Here is a 21,191-nt window from a genome sequence, read left to right as displayed (position 1 = left end):
CATGAACAATCTCCAGAACAATGTTCCCTCTAAGGTAGACATTCTCAGCGCAGAAGAAAATCTAGCCAGCGCACAAAAATCAAGGCTCGAAATTGCAAATTAAGAAGCGAATTAAGTCAAAGTTACAGTGCATGAAGGTAAAAATACACGGGTTCCCCTGACGCTGTTTTTTAAATGCGGTATTTTGAAGTCAATCTCGAACTCGAACGAAGTTGAGTAAAGTCGGTAGAGTTTTTCGAGAACCGGCTTCTTCGGCTCGGCTCACTAAAGAGAACCGGCTCTTTCGGGTCCTAAACGGTTCTTCAGGTTGTTTTTGCTTCTTTAATCCCCACACGACCAATTGTTATGTAAAATTGTGCACAAAATGACAAGGGGAAGGGGGGAAATGGAACAAAAAAGAAAAAAAATACCAAAATGAAAAAGTAGTGAAAAGCTGAGAAAAAAAGAAACAAAAGGAAGAGAAAAATAGAAGGAAAAATCCAGTAAAAAGCCAGAAAAAAAGAAAAGAAAGAAACAAAGTAAAAAAAAGTAAATAGAGAACAAAAAGAAAAAAGAAACAGCTAGGAAAAAATAAAGACAATGAGATTTTTTTAATGGAATTAAAAAACAGGGAAAAAGAAGAAAAAGTTTTTATACCAAGTCAATCTTGTTGCCAACATTGTACTTCCACTAAAAAAATGTGATTAAATACAGGGAGTGCAGAATTATTAGGCAAATGAGTATTTTGACCACATCATCCTCTTTATGCATGTTGTCTTACTCCAAGCTGTATAGGCTCGAAAGCCTACTACCAATTAAGCATATCAGGTGATGTGCATCTCTGTAATGAGAAGGGGTGTGTTCTAATGACATCAACACCCTATATCAGGTGTGCATAATTATTAGGCAACTTCCTTTCCTTTGGCAAAATGGATCAGAAGAGGGACTTGACAGGCTCTGAAAAGTCAAAAATAGTGAGATATCTTGCAGAGGGATGCAGCACTCTTAAAATTGCCAAGCTTCTGAAGCGTGATCATCGAACAATCAAGCGTTACATTCAAAATAGTCAACAGGGTCGCAAGAAGCGTGTAGAAAAACCAAGGCGCAAAATAACTGCCCGTGAACTGAGAAAAGTCAAGCGTACAGCTGCCAAGATGCCACTTGCCACCGGTTTTGCCATATTTCAGAGCTGCAACATCACTGGAGTGCCCAAAAGCACAAGGTGTGCAATACTCAGAGACATGGCCAAGGTAAGAAAGGCTGAAAAACGACCACCACTGAACAAGACACACAAGCTGAAACGTCAAGACTGGGCCAAGAAAAATCTCAAGACGGATTTTTCTAAGGTTTTATGGACTGATGAAATGAGAGTGAGTCTTGATGGGCCAGATGGATGGGCCCGTGGCTGGATCGGTAAAGGGCAGAGAGCTCCAGTCCGCCTCAGACGCCAGCAAGGTGGAGGTGGTTTACTGGTATGGGCTGGTATCATCAAAGATGAGCTTGTGGGGCCTTTTCGGGTTGAGGATGGACTCAAGCTCAACTCCCAGTCCTACTGCCAGTTTCTGGAAGACACCTTCTTCAAGCAGTGGTACAGGAAGAAGTCCGCATCCTTCAAGAAAAACATGATTTTCATGCAGGACAACGCTCCATCACACGCATCCAAGTACTCCACAGCGTGGCTGGCAAGAAAGGGTCTAAAAGAAGAAAAACTAATGACATGGCCTCCTTGTTCACCTGATCTGAACCCCATAGAGAACCTGTGGTCCCTCATCAAATGTGAGATTTACAAGGAGGGAAAACAGTACACCTCTATGAACAGTGTCTGGGAGGCTGTGGTTGCTGCTGCACGCAATGTTGATCGTGAACAGATCAAAGCACTGACAGAATCCATGGATGGCAGGCTTTTGAGTGTCCTTGCAAAGAAAGGTGGCTATATTGGTCACTGATTTGTTTTTGTTTTGTTTTTGAATGTCAGAAATGTATATTTGTGAATGTTGAGCTGTTATATTGGTTTCCCTGATGAAAATAAATAATTGAAATGGGTATACATTTGTTTTTTGTTAAGTTGCCTAATAATTATGCACAGTAATAGTCACCTGCACACACAGATATCCTCCTAAAATAGCTAAAACTAAAAAAGCCCCACTCCAACTTCCAAAATATTCAGCTTTGATATTAATGAGACTTTTGGGTTCATTAAGAACATGGTTGTTGTTCAATAATAAAATTAATCCTCAAAAATACAACTTGCCTAATAATTCTGCACTCCCTGTACAGTTCTGTATCGTGCAACCGACTAAATAAGTGTCAGGAAGGACCAGAACAGAGCAGGGGACCCCAGAGCGTTCGTTACAAGTCTTTATTTGGGGAAGCATAAGGGTTAGCGGGAAACACGATGACCGTCGAACGTCAGCAGCAACGTCGTGAAGACAACTTCGGAAGACGTAGCTAATCGTAGCGTGGGACGGAAGCAGGTCGAGTTTACCAGGACTGGAGAGAAGATCGTAGCGTGGACGGAAGCAGGTCGAATCGGAGGCAGGCAGGCAGGCAGAATCAGGTAAACAAGAAGGCACAGGTAATCGGGAGAGTCTTACGGGGTACAGAAGTAATCCTCCGACAAAGAGTTCTCCGCGTAACGCGTTTAAAAAGGGAGCATTAACCAATCAGGAAGCACATTCCAGCGCGCCACATGATTACCCCAGGTGGCTCCACTTGGGTAATCATGACAATAAGCCCCCAAAAATGTTAGTATTATGCGACAAAAGATACCAGGAAAAAAAAAAAATGAAAATCTTGTGAAAGAATTGTTGTAAAAACAAACGACGTTTGTAGGCCGTACAACCTTTACAATAATACATGAGTCAATTCATTCAAAAGTGAAAACATTTTTTGCATTGCCGGAAACTCAGCAAAATGTAACGTGATGTCAAGTTTTGGACATGTTTGATAATAACTCAGTTGCCACACTTGGGATTGCCGTTGCTCACTGTTGTTTCAAGCGTTGCTCACCGACTTTGTGTGAACGCTCGGACCTGTAAGGAAAATGACAGGGAACATTGCTCCAGAACATGACTCACTGTTCCGTTGTTGCGCTCTTCTGAGATCAGGAAGAGCAGCAAGGCCGCTAATTACTTGCGGGCACAAGTTTTTCATTCAGCGCTGCCACGATCTGCGCAAAGTCGCCTTTGTTGACAAAGTCAGCCGCCACGATATTGATGCAGTTTTCTTCAGGTCCCGGCTGCTGTCGCTGGACCCATTCCAGTAGTTCGGGGTTAGTGGACTTCACCACGTCCTTCAGGGACTTGCGCAGGTTCTTCCCGATGTACTTAAAGTCTGCGGTCAAGTTGATCCCGGCGGTAAAAAATCCCTCTGTGATAGTATATCAAAAGTGTTGTTAGAATAATCATAATAACATATCGGAGTCCGACCAAAAATTTCGAGAAATTCTTGCTTCGCTGTTCGGTCAAAAAAACGGAGTTCAAACGCCGGGTGGGTGTTTCACATCGCATTTTTTTACTCCTTTTAATTTTCTCAGGTGCAATTGCACCTCCAATACACTAGGGGACGTCCGAGATGAAACAAGTGTGTAGCAAATGGGCCGAGTTACAGAATTTCACCACCCAGATGAAGCTGCAGCCACCAGAGTCATCATGACTTTAACGACACTGTCATGAACCACTTCCGAAAAGTGCTAAGAGGAAGGCAGAAGCAAGTGTCATTGGTTAGATATTTTAAGAGAAAAGAACATCCTGTAGCCAGTCATCCGTAGCAAAGAGATTTGAACGTGTGAGCACCCCTCAGACAGAAGAGCTTCCCGAAGTTTTTATGGAAGGGGACTCTCCTTCCAAACAATAATTCTCCTTCCTCCTCCATCCCTCTCACCGTCCATCTGCGCCTTCTGCTGACCACCACAAAGGTAAAAAATCCTATTCATAATTCTTTTCTTTATCCTTTTTTTATTTTTACACGTTCATGTTAGCGTAATCTTTCGTATGGAAGATTACAATAACGCGAACGTACGATTAGCCTGGGTTACATTTATGTTATTTGTGTCTTAAAGGTAAACATTCGGGGTGTTGGAACGGATTAAAACGATTTACATTATTTGTAATGGGAAAAATGATTTCGGTGATGGAACAAATCGCTTTTCGAACAGGGTTCTGGAATGGATTATGGTCGAGAACTGAGGTTCCACTGTACTGTAATTTCCATTCTATAGTGCTGGTGAAATGACTGAAGATAAAGATAGGGCATGCGGCTCTTTAGTGCTGCCGAGTGGCTCCCTGGATCTTTTCCAAAAACGTTTGCAAGATGAAAAAGATTGGGGAGGGAAATCTATTTTTCTTGTAATTAATATGGTTTCTGTAGGGTTACTTTAACTGGATTACTTTCAATTACTTTTGGATGACTCCAATACCAAATATGCTAAAGACAAAAGAAACTAAATATGAATAAAATTACTAAATTTTGTGCAGGCTTGGGAAGTAACGGAATAGATGGAACGGCAAAAATGATGTTGGCAAGCTGTTTGGATTGATTTTCATTTTGTTTCTGTCGCATTTGATGTTAGTTTTGCCGTAGATCAAAGAGATCAAAGCCAGGAGAGAAAGCTTACCACGTGTTGTGAGTCATCATTTTATTCATATTTAGTTTCTTTTGTCTTTTATTAGCATGTTTGGTATTGGAGTCATCCAAAAGTCATTGAAAGTAATCCAGTTAAAGTAACCCTACCCAACCCTGGTTTCTGTTGGAGGACAAACATGACACAAGCACTTTTAATATTTACCGATGTTGTAAAAATGTGTAGAGTAAATATCACATTTGATCTACTTCGGCGCACCTCTCCTTTGCTTCCTCTCGCGTGTTTCCTGTGTTGGAGTCGAGTGGAGCGTAAACTCCCCTCATTTTTAAGGGGCAGCGTCACAAGGTAAAGCAACCTCTTGCTACACTCCTAATTTCAACACAGAATTCATATTAAACGGGTAAGAAAACAATTCTGTCATTTGGTGTTTTTTTAAAATAAAAAAGTACCATATTTTCCGCACTATAAGGCGCAACTAAAAGCCTTTATTTTTTTCAAAAGCTGACCATGCGCCTTATAATACAGTGCGCCTTATTTATAGGGTTCAATATTAAGTCGCAAAGTCTTGCAACTAAAGCAAGCAGCCGCCGACTAGATTTTCCCCTGAACGCCAAGTAGTCCGCGGTGTATGCTGGGATTTATTTACCGGCGTTTCATTGGCTAACCAATGTGTCAATCATCATTTGAATCGATCACTATTGGCTAAAGTTATTATCGGATCCTTTTTATCATTTACAGGCTGGCATAGGCTAAAGCGGCAAAACAAAGCCCGCAATTGACCGAAAAAGATGAATATGAATAGCACGTTGGGTTGACGGCATAGAGAAAGCATTTTTTACTATTCTGTATTTGTAAATATTTTATTCTCCTTGATTTACTACACTCACGGATATAAGAGGACCATGGTTGCACGTTATTATTGAACACAACGACTTCGGTGAGCTACTCTGGCTATATATTTTCCCTGTATCTTGTTTCAGACTGAACTCGATGTTTCTGTGATAAGCGGTGCAGATAAAGGATGGAATGGAGTGTCTATTTTTAAATTAAACTCAATTCCAAGTGTTTATTGTCATATGCACAGTAAAGTTGCGAGCGAAAAAGAAAATAGAAACTAAGGAATGGTTGGCATTTCTTGAATCCCAGGACTTTAACCTTCCGAATGATATTTGGAACGATGCATTTGAGTGACATCGTACGGACACCGCATCCGCACGTTTTCTCGACACGTATTTGCGTCTTTGCAAGCTTTGGGAATGTTAAGGGGGTAATCAGTTGGACTGAACTACCTGACTGTTTTGTCGACGTTCCCATTGTAGCGCCTTATAATCCGGTGCGCCTTATGTATGTCAAATATAGGTCCAAAAGCTATTTTTTGGGGGTGCGCCCTATAACCCGGTGCGCCTTATAGTGCGGAAAATACGGTAGCTGTTTTTATGAGGTATTTTCTGATTGTTTTCAGTTTATATTTTGAATGCCACTTAGGCATATTATTTGTATTTTTTTCCTCAGGCCTGAGAATTGCTGTGTTGGTTTTGTATCAAAAGAGAGAGAGAAGAAGGTGCTGCAGCGTTCGACATGTGCACAGAGATCAAACTTAAGCTCTAATAATGTGGTTTTATTATTTTTACCTTTTTCAAAGGCTGCTCTTTTGTCATTTATAATTGCATGCTGCATTTTATTGCACTCCTTTTATTGCCCAAATAAGGGGCAAGTTGTGCACGTTCCAATTCTTTATATTTTGAACATTTTTAAAAATAAAAATGACATCAAAATGGGATTTTTTTATTGCATTTCCTTAATTGTATTAAAGCAACTGGATTACTTTCAATGACTTTTGGATGACTCCAATACCAAATATGCTAATAAAAGACAAAAGAAACTAAATATGAATAAAATGATGACTCACAACACGTGGTAAGCTTTCTCTCCTGGCTTTGATTTATTTGATCTCCGGCAAAACGAACATAAAATACGACAGAAACAAAATGAAAATAAATCCAAACAGCTTGCCAACATCATTTTTGCCGCTCCGTGTATTCCGTTACTCCCCAAGCCTGCACAAAATTTACTCATTTTATTCCTATTTAGTTCCTTTTGTCTTTTATTAGCATATTTGGTATTGGAGTAATCCAAAGGTAATTGAAAGTAATCCAGTTAAAGAAACCCTACCCAACCCTGCTTTCGACTTAGTCATTTTGATAGTAGGCTATACGGAAATACATATGGCGTTTGTTGCATTCAATATAAGGATTATATAAGCCATTTAATTTTTGTAGCTCCGGACAAATTTGTTTTTTGTCTAACAAGGCTCTTTTACTATTTTGGGGTGCGGACTTGTTCCCTGTAATTTTCCTTACGGGTCTGAAAGTTCACACAAAGTCGGTGAGCAACGCTTGAAACAACAGTGAGCAACGGCAATCCCAAGTGTGGTAACTAAGTCATTATCAAACATGTCCAAAACTTGACATCAAGTTACATTTTACTGAGTTCCCGGCAATGCAAAATTATTTTTCTCTTTTGAATGAATTGATTCATGTACTATTGCAATGGTTGTACGGCCTACTAACGTCTCTCACAAGATATCCATTTCTTTGTTTTCCTGATATATTTTGTCGTACAATACTAACATTTTTTGGGGGCTTATTTAGTCGGCTGCAAGATACAGAACTGTACTTAATCACATTTTTTAGTGGAAATACAATGTTGGCAACAAGATTCACTTGATATAATTTGAAATTATTTGAATGCAACACAAACTTTTTCTTCTTTTTCCGTGTTTTTTTCTACTTTTTGTTTTAATTCCTTTAAAAAAAATCTCATTGTGTTTATTTTTTCCTAGCTGTTACTTTTTTCTTTTTTTTCTCTTCCTTTTGTTTCTTTTTTTCTCAGCTTTTCACTACATTTTCATTTTGGTATTTTTTTCTTTTTTGTTCTATTCCCCCCTTCCTTTAAGTCATTTTGTGCATAATTTTACATAATATTTGGTCATGTTGGGATTACAGGAGCAAAAACAACCCAAAGAGCCATTTAGGAACCGAAAGAGCCGGTTCTTTTTAGTGAGCCGAGCCGAAGATGCCGGTTCTCGAAAAACTGACTTTACTCAACTACGTTCCACTTGGACCTTGACTTCAAAATACCGCATTTAGAACACAGCGTCACGGGAACCCGTGTATTTTTACCTTCATGCACTGTAACTTTGACTTAATTCGCTTCTTAATTAGCAATTTTGAGCCCTCATTTTTGTGAGCTGGCTAGATTTTTATAGAGGGAACATTGGTTGCGGACCCCTAAAATAGGGAAAAGAAACAAACTAAGGTATTCTATTTGAGTGGTGTTTTACCCGGTCTCCCCTTCTTCATCCTATCCTCAAAGTTGTTGAGCAGATCCTGAGGCTTGACTTTGTTGGCCCACCAGTAAGGAATGTGATGCCAAAGAACGGATTGTCTGTCGACAAGGATTTCGTTTCCGTACGAAACGATCACTTGGTGGCCCTCTGACCACAGTTTGCGAAGGCTCGGCGCGCTCTAGAACAAAAATTGAGACGAATTAGTAGGAAGCTCATATAGTCAGATGTAAATGGACAAAATATGTTGACTTTTTATAGAAATAGATTCCATTCGCTCCTGGAAAAAAGGTAGTTCTTAATTATTTTTATTGTTTTACTCTGTTAGACCCAGGCTTGTTTTTATTTTTTTTTTCCAAGAAGTGGTAGAAATGTTTTTTTTTTTTATTGTTGTTGAGTTTCTTCACATTAACATAGTCATTGGCTGTTATTGTGCCTGGCCCAAAGGTGCAGAACTGTAAAAATCTGCAAAAACATTGGCTGAGCAACAACACTTTATTACCTTGGACTGGATTTATCAAATTTAAGTAAGTATAAGGGCAGCACGGCGGCGCAGTGGTTAGCACGTGTGCGGCACAGTTCTGAGGTCATGAGATCGAACCTCCTGTGTGGAGTTTGCATGTTCTACCTGCGCTTGCGTGGGTTTCCTTCGGGCACTCCGGTTTCCTCCCACATTCCAAAAACATGCATGTCAGGTTAATTGGCCAGTCCAAATTGTCCCTAGGTGTGAATGAGCGAGCGAATTGTCTGTCCCTGTGTGCCCTGCGACTGGCTGGCAACCAGTTCAGGGTGTCCCCTGCTCCCTGCAAGGAGATGGCTGGGATGGGCTCCAGCACCTGCGCGACCCTACTGAGGACAAGCCGTGCAGATAATGGATGGAGGGATGGATGGGAGTAAGTATAATATGCTCTCACAAAACTACAAAAAAATGACTATTTTTGGGCAAACGTTTCCTTTTCATCTCCAAAAGCCACCATCTAAGTGGTTTTTCTATATTTTTCATTCAATCATGTTGAGGTTTTTGAGTTTTTCCTTGCCCTCATGTTGGTTCCAGATCAGGGGATGATGTAATAATAGTCTGAAAAATAATCCGTGCAAAAACCTGTGCAGCCCTTTGAGACTCTTTGTGATTAAGGGCTATACAAATAAAAATGACTTGACTTGACTTGGCTATATTTGGGTCGTACAGAGTTAAGCATTACAGCTTTTATTCTTGAAGGAATTTTATACCGTTGATAAATGTCAGTTCATAAAAAAAAAAAAAAACAAGGATGGACTTATTTTAGAAAGTATGTTTTCCCTGTAAATGTAAAAACATTTTTCTTAAAAGGGACAGCATGTAAAGTTTGACACAAGATGTCATTGTATTGTGTATTGCAACCATTTTTGGTTGCTAAAAAGCACAGCAAATAAAATAAACTCCAGATTTTTAAACTGACCAAACAACACAATTTTCTTCTAATACTTTTAACCTGTCTTACTTTTGAGGTACCCGTAGCAGTAAGATGGTGGACAATCATGTCAACTAACTCTAGTGCAGCCTCAATTTATGTAAACTAAATACAAATATCTCGACCAACAAGTATTTAAAAAAGGATGGTTATTTGATAGTTCATGTATCCTTTCTTATTATTCAAATAATATTGTTATTTTTTTTTAAATGTATATATTTTTTTTACCAACAGGAGGCACACAATAATACACACTGCCCATCTAAGAATCTGTTATAAAGCGGACCCTTTAAATTCAACAAAATGACTGCTTCAAATCAATGATGTCATATTTGCATAAGCAACTGGTTGATTGACAAGTGCACGAATCAAATGGAAGCTTCAATGATCAATAGGTGAAAATCTCAGGCAACTGTGAAAATGAAATGAAATCATCTGCATGTCTATAGCACTTTTCAAGTCAATGACTTCCCAAAGCGCTTCACAATGTGCTCCACATTTCCCAATAGCGGCCTTGCAGCCATGTAAGGCGCTAACCTGCTTATTGGGGGTATTAGGGGTTCAGTGTCTTACCCAAGGACACTTCGACATGTAACACGGATGAGCCGGGATTCGAACTGAGATCCCTTGATCCCAAGACGAGCGCTCTACCTCCTGAGCTACTGCCGCCCCCAAATTTATTTGTGCTGCCTCCTCATTTGAATAACAATTAGTACACGACAAAATAAACCCTAAATTGCATGACAGAATAAATGCAGAAATCTAAAAAATGATAAAACAAATGACAAAAAGGATAAGTGTGAAATTGCATTGACATCAAACATTTAGGTATGGCATGATTTACTTATGTGCAATGTTCGGGTCTGAGCGTTCACGCAAAGTCGGTGAGCAACGCTTGAAACAACAGTGAGCAACCATAATCCCAAGTGTGGCAAGATAATTAATGATCAAACATGTCCAAAACTTGACATTTTGCTGAGTTTCCGGCAATGCAAAATTATTTTTCTCTTTTGAATGAATCGACTCATGTACTATTGCAAAGGTTGTACGGCCTACAAACGTTGTTTGTTTTTACAATTCTTTCACAAGATATCCATTTCTTTTTATTTCCTGATATATTTTGTCGCATAATACTAACATTTGGGGGGATAATTTAGTCGGTTGCACGATACAGAACTGTACTTAATCACATTTTTTTAGTGGAAGTACAATGTTGGCAACAAGATTCACTTGATATCATTGGAAATTATTTGAATGCAACACAAACTTTTTCTTCTTTTTTCCGTGTTTTTTTCTACTTTTTATTAAATTCCTTTAAAAAAATCTCATTGTGTTTATTTTTTCCTAGCTGTTACTTTTTTACTTTGTTTCTTTCTTTTCTGGCTTTTTTTCTAAAAACGTCCTTTTTTTTCTCTTCCTTTTCTTTCTTTTTTTCTCAGCTTTTCACTACTTTTTCATTTTGGTATTTTTTCTTTTTGGTTCTATTCCCCCCTTCCTTTAAGTCATTTTGTGCATCATTTTACATAATATTTGGTCATGTTGGGATTAAAGAAGCAAAAAAAAACGAAGAGCCGTTTAGGACCCGAAAGAGCCGGTTCCTTTTAGTGAGCCGAGCCGAAGAAGCCGGTTCTCCAAAAACTCTACTGACTACACTCAACTTCGTTCTACTTCGACTTGACTTCAAAATACCGCATTTCGAACACAGCGTCAGGGGAACCCGTGTATTTTTACCTTCATGCACTGTAACTTTGACTTAATTCGCTTCTTAATTAGCAATTTTGAGCCCTGATTTTTGTGAGCCGGCTAGATTTTCTTCTGCGCTGAATATGTGTGAGCAGTGCGCTTAGAGGGGACATTGCTTATGTGTTTATTTATATGGCATATCATGGTAAATATTTATTTAGAAATACATTTATTTCTACGTATAGCAACATTCGTCCTCAATACTGCAAGTATACTGAAAAGGGTACCATTTTGGGACAGAGTTTGGAGCGGAAGACATTTTTTATGGTGCTGATCAGTTGTAGATGACGGTTACTATCCAAGTCCAAGAAGTGGCTAAGGGACAGGATAACAATCTCTTTGGGATGAGCATCCAGCCACTGGTTGATCTCGTGCAGAACCATCTGTTTGAAATAACATAGGAGTACAGACGTTTTCGACATGAAAAATGGAAATGGAAGCATTTGCGAGGAGGATGTCATGCAAAGGGCTCGGGTTTAGTCATGGCATTGGAGGAGACATAGCACGTGTTTTGAGTGATCACATAATATTGATGGGGACATTGTTTTTTGTGTTTTGGTGTTCCAGTGGCTTAAATTTTTGGGGGAGGTTGCTCCTTTATGAATATTGAGTAAATGATATAATTAAGAATTTTGAATATCACAGAGCACGGCGGCGCAGTGGTTAGCGCGTGTGCGGCACAGTTCTTAGGTTGTGGGAACCTCCTGCGTGGGTTCAAATCCAGCTCCCGGCCTTACTGTGCGGAGTTTGTATGTTCTCCCCGTGCTTGCGTGGGTTTCCTCCCACATTCCAAAGACATGCATTTCAGGTGAATTGGCCAGTCCAAATTGTCCCTGGGTGTGAATGAGCGAGCGAGTTGTCTGTCCCAGTGTGCCCTCGATTGGCTGGCAACCAGTTCAGGGTGTCCCCTGCCCACTGCCCGATGATTGCTGGGATGGGCTCCAGCACCCCCGCGACCCTACTGAGGATAAGCGGTGCAGCTGATGAGATGAGATGAGATGAGATGAATATCACAGGTTTTTATTATCTTTCTTTTCTTTGCAATGTGGTAAGATTGCCTTTTATGTTGAACGATTTTGTCCATCGATAAAAAATAAAAAAATAAATATTGATGGGGACAAAGAGTGGTGCCTACAGAAACAAATGGAGAGACCTAAAATTTTGGGGTGGTACACATACCTGTCGCGCTCCAGGGCTCCATGCCCTTACAAAATGTCGTATTTTCCCTTACAAAATACAAAATAATCTTACACCGTATTTTTTTTCAAACGTGTTTATTTATGTAGTTTAACATGTTGTATCGTACATGTGTTTCGTTATATCATATATATTGTTAAATAACATTTTGTTGTGAGATATTGAGTTGCTCGACATGAATGAGGTTTATTATAAAAAAGTTCAAAAATGAAGTAGCTTGGACGTTCACTGTAGAAGGAAAAATACATGCAAATATAATTAAGTAGAATTTTTTCATTAAAATTATTAATTCATTTTATGCATTAAATTGTTGTTGGTAATATACTGATGAAAGGGATAACCACAAACCTGTCTTTTTTTTATTTTCTCCTTTTATACTTCCTTTTTTTCTTAACTTCTTTATACAACATCATAATTCGTAATATAAAGCATCAAAGCAAGTGAGCCGTTTGAGAGCCGACTCTCTTGAATGAGTTGAGCCGAAAAAGCCGGTTCTCTAAAAAGAGACGGACTTCCTTTCACTACATAACTACCACATGAAATCCGAGGCGGCAGATGCATTTGCGCGCAGTAGCATCAAACCGCTCGCTTCATTTGCAACGAAAAAAAACGATACAGAGATAGAGGCTTCCGCGGCGAACTGGTTTGACTTGATTGATGTTAGAGCTTTTAAAATATGAATACGCGAATGGCTAGAGTGATCAGACAGGAATGAGAATGCAGTTTCAGTAACCACTGCGCAGCGGTGGAGAGAGTGAGACGTGATATCTCCCGTTCCAGGCGGTACCAAGACTCCCCTCACACCGTTTGCAGATAGCGACCGAGATTTTTTCAAAGTTCGCGCATGCGTGGAAGTTATGAATGACGTCACAAATACGTCTTTCCATACATACAAGGAAAAATAACTGAAGTATATGTGTGTATTAAAATCAGACTATGTGTGTGTGTGTTTTAATGATTACTCATACATTCAAAATGGAAAAATAGTAAATACAAATGAGAAAAAGCAAGTTAAAATGCGGGTTAATTTCATCAGGATTATTTGTAACATAGAACACAGAGAAATACTAAATATGATGATGATGATCTGCATTTCTATAACGCTTTTCAAGTCAATGATTTCCCAAAGCGCTTTACAATGTGCTCCACATTTCCCAATAGCAGCCTTGCAGCCATGTAAGGCGCTAACCTGCTTATTGGGGGTATTAGGGGTTCAGTGTCTTACCCAAGGACACTTCGACATGTAACACGGACGCGCCGGGATTTGAACTGGGATCCCTTGATCCCAACACAAGCGCTCTACCTCCTGAGATACTGCCGCCCCTCAAACTTATCATGTTATTACTATGTTGTTACTCTGTTATTACCAGGTCAATCATCATATTACCAGGTTAATCATTAATCATTACCAGGTTGATCAAAAATAGGGTTTCAACTGACTCAACCAATAAAAAAATAATTTTACTAGAAAATCACAATGAACAAGCACTGGTGAGCTACTTTCAGAAGAGGCCTGCGGGCACCTCAACTGCCCCTAGGGGGCACCACGTTGCAGACCTTTTAGAATGCACTATGCAAATCCATGATCTACTTTACAATTGATTTGCCGTTTTGACATAGTCGGTGTATACCGGATGGTACCCATAATTAACAAATTTGCGTTTTTCCGTACAGATTTTCTTGTACGGCGTACACGTCTTAAAATACATAATAAACGTATTTTGTAGGGCAAAAACGTACAGCTTGACAGGTATGGGTACATCAAAACTAAAAGCCATCATTTCAGGTTATTGAAGTAAGAAGGTAAGGGGAAAACGATCAGAAAGACTTAAGGACACAGCTACTCGTTTAATTTGGTGAATTGTGTAATATTTGATTTAATGTGCGGAGTTTGTATGTTCTCCCCGTGCTTGCGTGGGTTTCCTCCGGGCACTCAGGTTTCCCCCCACATTCCAAAGACATGCATTTCAGGTGCATTGGCCGGTCCAAATTGTCCCTAGGTGTGAATGAGTGAATGAGTTGTCTGTCCCTGTGTGCCCTGCGATTGGCTAGCAACCAGTTCAGGGTGTCCCCTGCCCACTGCCCGGAGACGGCTGGGATAGGCTCCAGCCTCCCCCGACCCTAATGAGGATAAGCGGTGCAGCTAATGAGATGAGATGAGTCGAGTCCATAATTGTCCCTTTAACATATTGAGTTCCGATGGCTGTGCATTCGGAATGAAATACATAACTAATGTGACAGCAATCTAATGATATACTGGCCAGTGGTGTGGCCAACAAATTTATAAGGGGGGGCCACTGGGGCCCCCCAAAAAAAGGATTCCTCGTTATTGGTGGGGACACGCACCCGATGCCAAAACTACGCCCTGGGTGTGATGTTCGGCTGTTGTGTTAGCGGTTACCTCTACGGTGACCTTACTGTAGAAGCCGTGATAAAAGTAAAGGTTATTGGAGTGGTCGGTGGGTTTGTGCCCGATCCGCATGTCCAAGTAGCGGACGCCGAGGTTCAGCTGTTCCGTCGCCGATACGTCCTGCAACACGTACGCGTCAAAGACATTCAAATGGATTTTATGCAGGCATACTTCCTTTTAAACCTTAAAAAGCAGCGTTCTCTCTATATTTGTGAATTTCCCTGCAGGGATGAATAAAGTATCTATCTATCTATCCATCTATCTATTCTAAGAGGCTTTGTTTTTTTTTTGTTTTTGTTTTTTTTTAATTGTTTTGGATCATTGAATACTTTTGTTTTGAGTTTCTCTGATTTGTTTTCGGATTATTTATTACCTGTCTTTCGAACACTTGGGTAATCAACAACAATCCTTAATGGGCCCATTTTTCAAATCCTACATCCATTACCCTAGGTTTAAAATCTGGGTTTTTTGCTTTTTTGTAGCCCTATCCACTGACCTATTTTTTATTTTGTTTTGTTTTTTAATTCTTCTTCACTTTCTGTTTTCAGCTTCTTTTTTTATCTGAGAGCAAAAATGTCATTCAGAATTTTTTTTTAAGCAGCCTAGTTTTTTGGAATCAGTTACAAGGTTACTGTTTTATTGGGGGGAAATGTTTTGGGAAAAACTGGAAAAAAAACATTCTAAAAAGCAGAAAAGGCTATTCTGTAAAACTTGAAAAATATTATGAGAAAAAACGAATATCAAATAAAACAGAACATGAAAAAACAGTCCACAAAAATCAAATCCACTTAAAAGGTTGTGGGGGTGGATGCTCTTTTTTTGTTTTTCAAATGAATTTAATATGCTTCTATCGATCATGACATGTTATGAGAAAAAGACAAAACTATCCGACGGTACATCCTATTTTAATATTTGGTAATGTAAAATGTTGCGAATAGAATTACATTAAAAAAAATGCAGAGACTGGGTAAAATAGTTGAAAATGTTAAAACTCTAGCCCTATTTCTTTATTACCACTATCTTATTGCTGGAACTTGTTAGAACTGTTAGAAATGAGGGTGATCAAGTAGAATTGTGCACTATGGGATTTTCTTAATATCAAAATTACCGTAAATTCCGGACTATAAGCCGCTACTTTTTTCCCAAATGTTCAACCCTGCGGCTTATTCAGTGATGCAGCCAATTTATGTACTTTTTCTAACATCCGCCAGCGGCGCTCGAGTATAAAAGGTAAGATTTAAACTGGTGGAATATATGCGAGCGTGTTACTAGCGTGTTTTTGAATAGAGGAGCGTAGGACTACGTCTATATGACAAAGTCTCTTTCCCATACTGGGGAAGACGACTTTAATGACGTCAGTTATAAGGAGGAGGATGAGCACGGTTTATCGTGATTTTTACGAGTACTGTATTTTTTATTTAACAGGCCCGTTTCCTTGTGTTGCGAGCGTGTTCCTAGTAGCGTTTTGCTACCCTTCACAGGCACGGTTTGGGTTAAGAGTTATAATATTATTATTAAAGTTTTGAAAACTCTCACGGTGTACCGTCTTTCTTTGTAAATATGCGTAACCATGTATAATATGTATTTGCAACTGTATATTTTTGTAATGTATTTATTTTAGAGACTTATTCTGATATGTTTTCCACGGGCGAATCAAAAAGAAGGGGCGAATACAACGGGGGCTGACGGGAAGTGGAGTAAAGGTGAGACCTGTTTGTGGACGCAGCGGACAATAGTGGATATATATTTTTCCCACCCTTACCTTTGGAAATATACATTTTTTTCCCTTGGATTATTTTCAACAGGACCCGGACTCTGCAAGTCTGTGTCATATCTTAAGTACCGGTATCATTCAACGTTCAATTTGCCGGCTGTTGTTTTTGGACTGTGTACTTCATATTCAGTAGCTTGCTCTGTCCACTCCACGCATCGGCCCGGTATTGCAGTACCTCCGGGAACGGTGCATTTGCAATGATCGCAGCAAGGCTTTAGGGCTAGGACCTTAGCTTGGCCTTTTGGCTGAGAGTAAGTGTCCCGGCTCCTAGGCTTTGTAGCGTATTATGAACTGACCGATAACGGATAATGGATAATGAATAACGAAGATAGAACAATAACCCTTAAAACCCCCCCCCCCACAATTGCGAAGCAAGGCTTTAGGGCTAGGACCTTAGCTTGGCCTTTTGGCTGAGGGTAAGAGTCCCGGCTCCTTGGCTTTGTAGCGTATTATGAACTGACCGATAACGGATAATGGATAATGAATAACGAAGATAGAACAATAACCCTTAAAAAACCCAAAACCCCTCAGTTACAATTGCGGGACTCAAAATCGGGTTTGGGTTAATTTCCTGATTGTGTTACATGTTGGCGCGTGCGGCTTATATACAGGTGCGGCTTGTGTAAGTACAAAAGCGGTTATCCTCTTAAAATGTGGTGGGTGCGGCCAATAATCAGGTGCGCTCTATAGTCCGGAATTTAGGGTACTCTGTTTATTTTGTGTTTTCCATTGTGGAATATGTCACTAAATTTCTTAAAATTGTATAAATTACTGCTTTCGGGTATGGGGTTTGTGGTGTTATCGCCCCCTTGTCGAATCATACATCACAGTCACGCCTATGTTATCATTTTTTAAAATATTGACGATGATACCTGTGTCACAGACCACTTGTATATGAAGGGCCGAATAACGCATTTGAAATATTTATCTGCCTTCTTCAGCCTGTCAGGCTGAGTCTTGTCCACGGGGGATTTGCTGTCTTTATCCAAACAATATGTGATTGCATTGTGGCTTCCTGCACATAAAAAGAAGAGGAAAAACACAATTAAGTTTTGCTTCCCCAAGTTTCAATTTGAGTAGCTGGTTGGACTGTCTACCCGGAATGGCCAAGTGGTTGAGTGGAGTGTCCAACAGGACTTCCGACACCTCTGACATCCAATTCTCAGCATGCAGGTTCACAGCTGTTGCTTCCTTGAAAAAAACTCAGTGTGTATAACAATTATTTTGTGCAGAATTAACAACACAATCATGAACACAATAGAGCAAGGGTCGGGAGCCTATGGTCCGGGTGCCATACATGGCTCTTTTCATGAGTACATAGCATCCCGGACGTTAACGTGGAGCTACCCGGAGCTACCCGGAGCTACCTGGCTTCAGCGCTGTTAGACAGAGACACGAAAGCCTGCGGGAAACGGAGAGGAGGTGGACTCGCTAACACGAGGTGGTGTAACCCTGGGCACAAAGATTTCCATCTGCTGATGGGACGTCGAACTTTTCTACTAGCGTGTGACGTCATCCACTCCGCTGTGGCTAAACTACAACAAAGCACCCGAGGCCATCCTGTTAATCTGTTAATAAACAACAAAGGAGACTGCTGGAAGTGTGAAATTCCCTATGGGGATGAATAAAGTATCCATCTATCTATCTATCTATAATATGGCTTGGAGCAAAAATAGAACTTGCGCAAATATTTATCGTACTGTATCTTTTCTGCATGTCGTACAAAGATGATAACATTCAACTTATAACCAATAAGCAGGTAGGCGCCTTGCATGGCTGACTCCCTATTGGTGTGTGAGTGTGTGTGTGAATGGGTAAGTGTGAAGCACATTGTAATGCGCTTTGGGAGGTCTTCATTGACTTGAAAAGCGCTATATAAATGAGACACTTTACCATTTAACTATAAAGTGCATCGGATTAAAAGGTGCACCCCCCAAAAATAGACTGTTTTGATATATTTTTGATATATAAGGCGCACCGGACAATAAGCCGCATGGAATTAAAAGATTAGTAAGAGCTAGGTTTCATTATGAATGCATGCAGGCCGGTCGCCCTGACATCACATGTGATGAAAACCATGGAGCGGTTGCTGCCGCACCACCTGAGGCCACAGGTCCGCTACGCCATAGACCCTCTGCAATTTGCCTACCAGGAGAAGGTGGGAGTGGAGGATGCTATAGTCCACATGCTACACCGAATCCCCCTCTCACCTGGACAGCGGCAAGGGTGCTGTGGGGATTACATTTTTGGACTTCTCCAGTGCCTTCAACACCATACAGCCTCTGCTACTTAGTAGTAAACTGACAGAGATGGGAGTAAGCTCACACCTTGTAGCATGGATTACGGACTACCAGACAGGCAGGCCCCTGTATGTGAAACAGGGGGGCTGTACATCGGACACTGTGGTTAGCAGCACAGGATCGCCGCAGGGGACCGTGCTCTCTCCGTTCCTATTCACCCTGTATACGTCGGACTTTCAGTACAACTCTGAGTCCTGACACGTGCAGAAGTTTGCTGATGACACTGCTATAGTGGGATGTATCAGAAGTGGGCAGGAGGAGGAGTACAGGAAATTGATTCAGGACTTTGTCCAATAGAGCAACACTAACCACCTGCACCTGAACACCACCAAGACCAGGGAGATGGTGGTGGACTTCAGGACACCTAGAACTCACCCGGTTCCTGTAACTATCAAAGGAGAATGTGTAGGATGTGTCCAGACCTACAAATACCTGGGTGTGCAGCTGGACAATAAGCTGGACTGGACTGCCAACACAGAAACTCTATGCAGGAAAGGTCAAAGCCGACTTTACTTCCTCAGAAGGCTGGCGTCCTTCAACATCTGCAAAAAGCTCCTACAAATGTTCTATGAGACTGTTGGGGCAAGCGCCCTCTTCTATGCGGCAGCATGTTGGGGAGGTATCGCCAAATTAAAGGATGCCTCTCGTCTTAATAAACTCGTGAGGAAAGCAAGCTCTGTCGTGGGCACAGAGCTGGACAGCCTGACAACAGTAGCCGAGAGACGGGCACTGAAAAAGCTGCGGTCAATCGTGGACAATTCATCACATCCACTACACAGCATCATATCAAAACGGAAGAGCAGCTTCAGCGACAGAATGCTGTCACAGTCTTGTTCCACGGAAAGACTGAGGAGATCATTTCTTCCTCATACCATGAGGCTCTTTAACTCCACCCGGGGGAGTAAAAGCCCACATTGAACCACACCCCCACATTGCATATTACCCTATTTTTATTACAGTATGTATTTTATGTAGCACTATTTAAATATTCTATATCAACACATTACATTGGGTATTCATGTATTATATTCCTTTTACTTTGTTATTGTTTTATTTTCAACACAAGGATACTGCTGGAAGTGTGAATTTCCCTACGGGGATGAATAAAGTATCTATCTATCTATCTGTTGTATATTTTTTGACCCAGGAGATTGGATCACTATTTCTGCTAACCCATATAAAGACATCAAACAACCAAACCTCATAAATGTTTTTTTGTGACAATCACTCTATAATAATAACTGAAAACTCAAGAGAGCCATGACATTATGTTCTCCACAAATGTGTGAAAACCTTTGACCACAACTTGTAGCTGGGATGGGCTCCAGCGCCCCCGCGACCCCACTGGGGATAAGCGGTGCAGATAATGGATGAGTGAATGAATGAATATATCAAGTCAAGTCATTTTTATTTGTATAGCCCTTATTCACAAAGAGTCTCAAAGGGCTGCACAGGTTATTGCACAGACTATTATTACAGACTATTATTACACCATCCCATGATCTAAAACCAACATGAGGGCAAGGAAAAACTCAAAAACCTCAACATGAGGAAAATGAAGAAAGGGACAGGGAACCCCAAATAAATGAATCAAAATATTTTGCTAGCATGGCTCTTTGAATCAAAAAGGTTCCTGACCCCTGCATAAGATTTCTTCTTTAAATAAAGCAACAAGACAGAAACGAGTATACAGAATATGAGCTAAAAAATAGACAATAAGAGCAAACTTACCTCCTCGGACTGTCGGCTAGTTTTGGCTCCCATGAGTTGGTGTTGCGTCTTCGCTTAGAGTTGATACTTTAGTTGGTTGTTTCGACTTTTTGAACGATCACAAAAAAATCCCACATACTCATTATTTGTGTGTTATTTCTTGGTGTGAATTCAGGTTCGGTCTGCAATTTCTGTGAGGACTCTTAACGATGTTTTTTATCTGGAAAAAGAAATGAATGTAAATGAACCCCAACAAGATTCTTCGTAATGACTCCTAATATAAGAAATCGCTTGTTTTCCTATTATACTTTCATTTTTCGTTGCACAGAATATTTCTCAAGTTTTAAATGTTTTCTTTTAAATAGAGCTCTTGTTTCTGTACCAAAAGACTCTTACTGTCACGACCAGAATGGAATCAGGACCCAGATACGTAGCAATAACCACAAGTTTAGTGAATAGAAAGAGGAAGGGCAGCGCCTGTGATCCGGTGCTCGCTGGACGCGGGAAGCAAGTCACTCTCACAATCGGATCGTGATCCGAATACGGAAGAGGATCTTATGTAGCGAGAGATGGCGGTGTCAAGGACGGAAAAACAGGTCGATAGCCGGGACAGGAGAGCAAAAAACGTGGTCGGGATCAAAAACGGGTCGTAGCCGGACAAACGGGGAGATCAGGAACAGACTGGTGGGAAAACGGGTG

The 21,191-nt window shown here is 40.5% G+C and overlaps 1 protein-coding gene across 1 annotated transcript; it reads right to left on the bottom strand.

The window, feature by feature from the left end:
• Positions 1–2,392: 2,392 nt before the first annotated feature.
• plcxd1.1 (phosphatidylinositol-specific phospholipase C, X domain containing 1, tandem duplicate 1) lies at positions 2,393–20,703 on the bottom strand. Its single transcript, XM_088349850.1, has 7 exons — positions 20,514–20,703; positions 17,580–17,673; positions 17,355–17,497; positions 14,700–14,828; positions 11,329–11,484; positions 7,905–8,088; positions 2,393–3,348 (listed from the first exon to the last, which is right to left on the bottom strand). Exons 1-7 carry the CDS (start codon positions 20,544–20,546, stop codon positions 3,104–3,106), a joined length of 984 nt encoding a protein of 327 aa, XP_088205976.1. The 5' UTR covers positions 20,547–20,703; the 3' UTR covers positions 2,393–3,103.
• Positions 20,704–21,191: the final 488 nt, after the last annotated feature.

This window comes from Urocampus carinirostris, chromosome 12 (assembly GCF_059441175.1).
Source record: "Urocampus carinirostris isolate Australia breed hairy pipefish chromosome 12, RoL_Ucar_1.0, whole genome shotgun sequence".
NCBI classification, from domain to species: Eukaryota; Metazoa; Chordata; class Actinopteri; order Syngnathiformes; family Syngnathidae; genus Urocampus; species Urocampus carinirostris.
The sequence above is the reverse complement of the archived record's forward strand: the minus strand, read 5'-3'. Positions and strand labels throughout refer to the sequence as shown.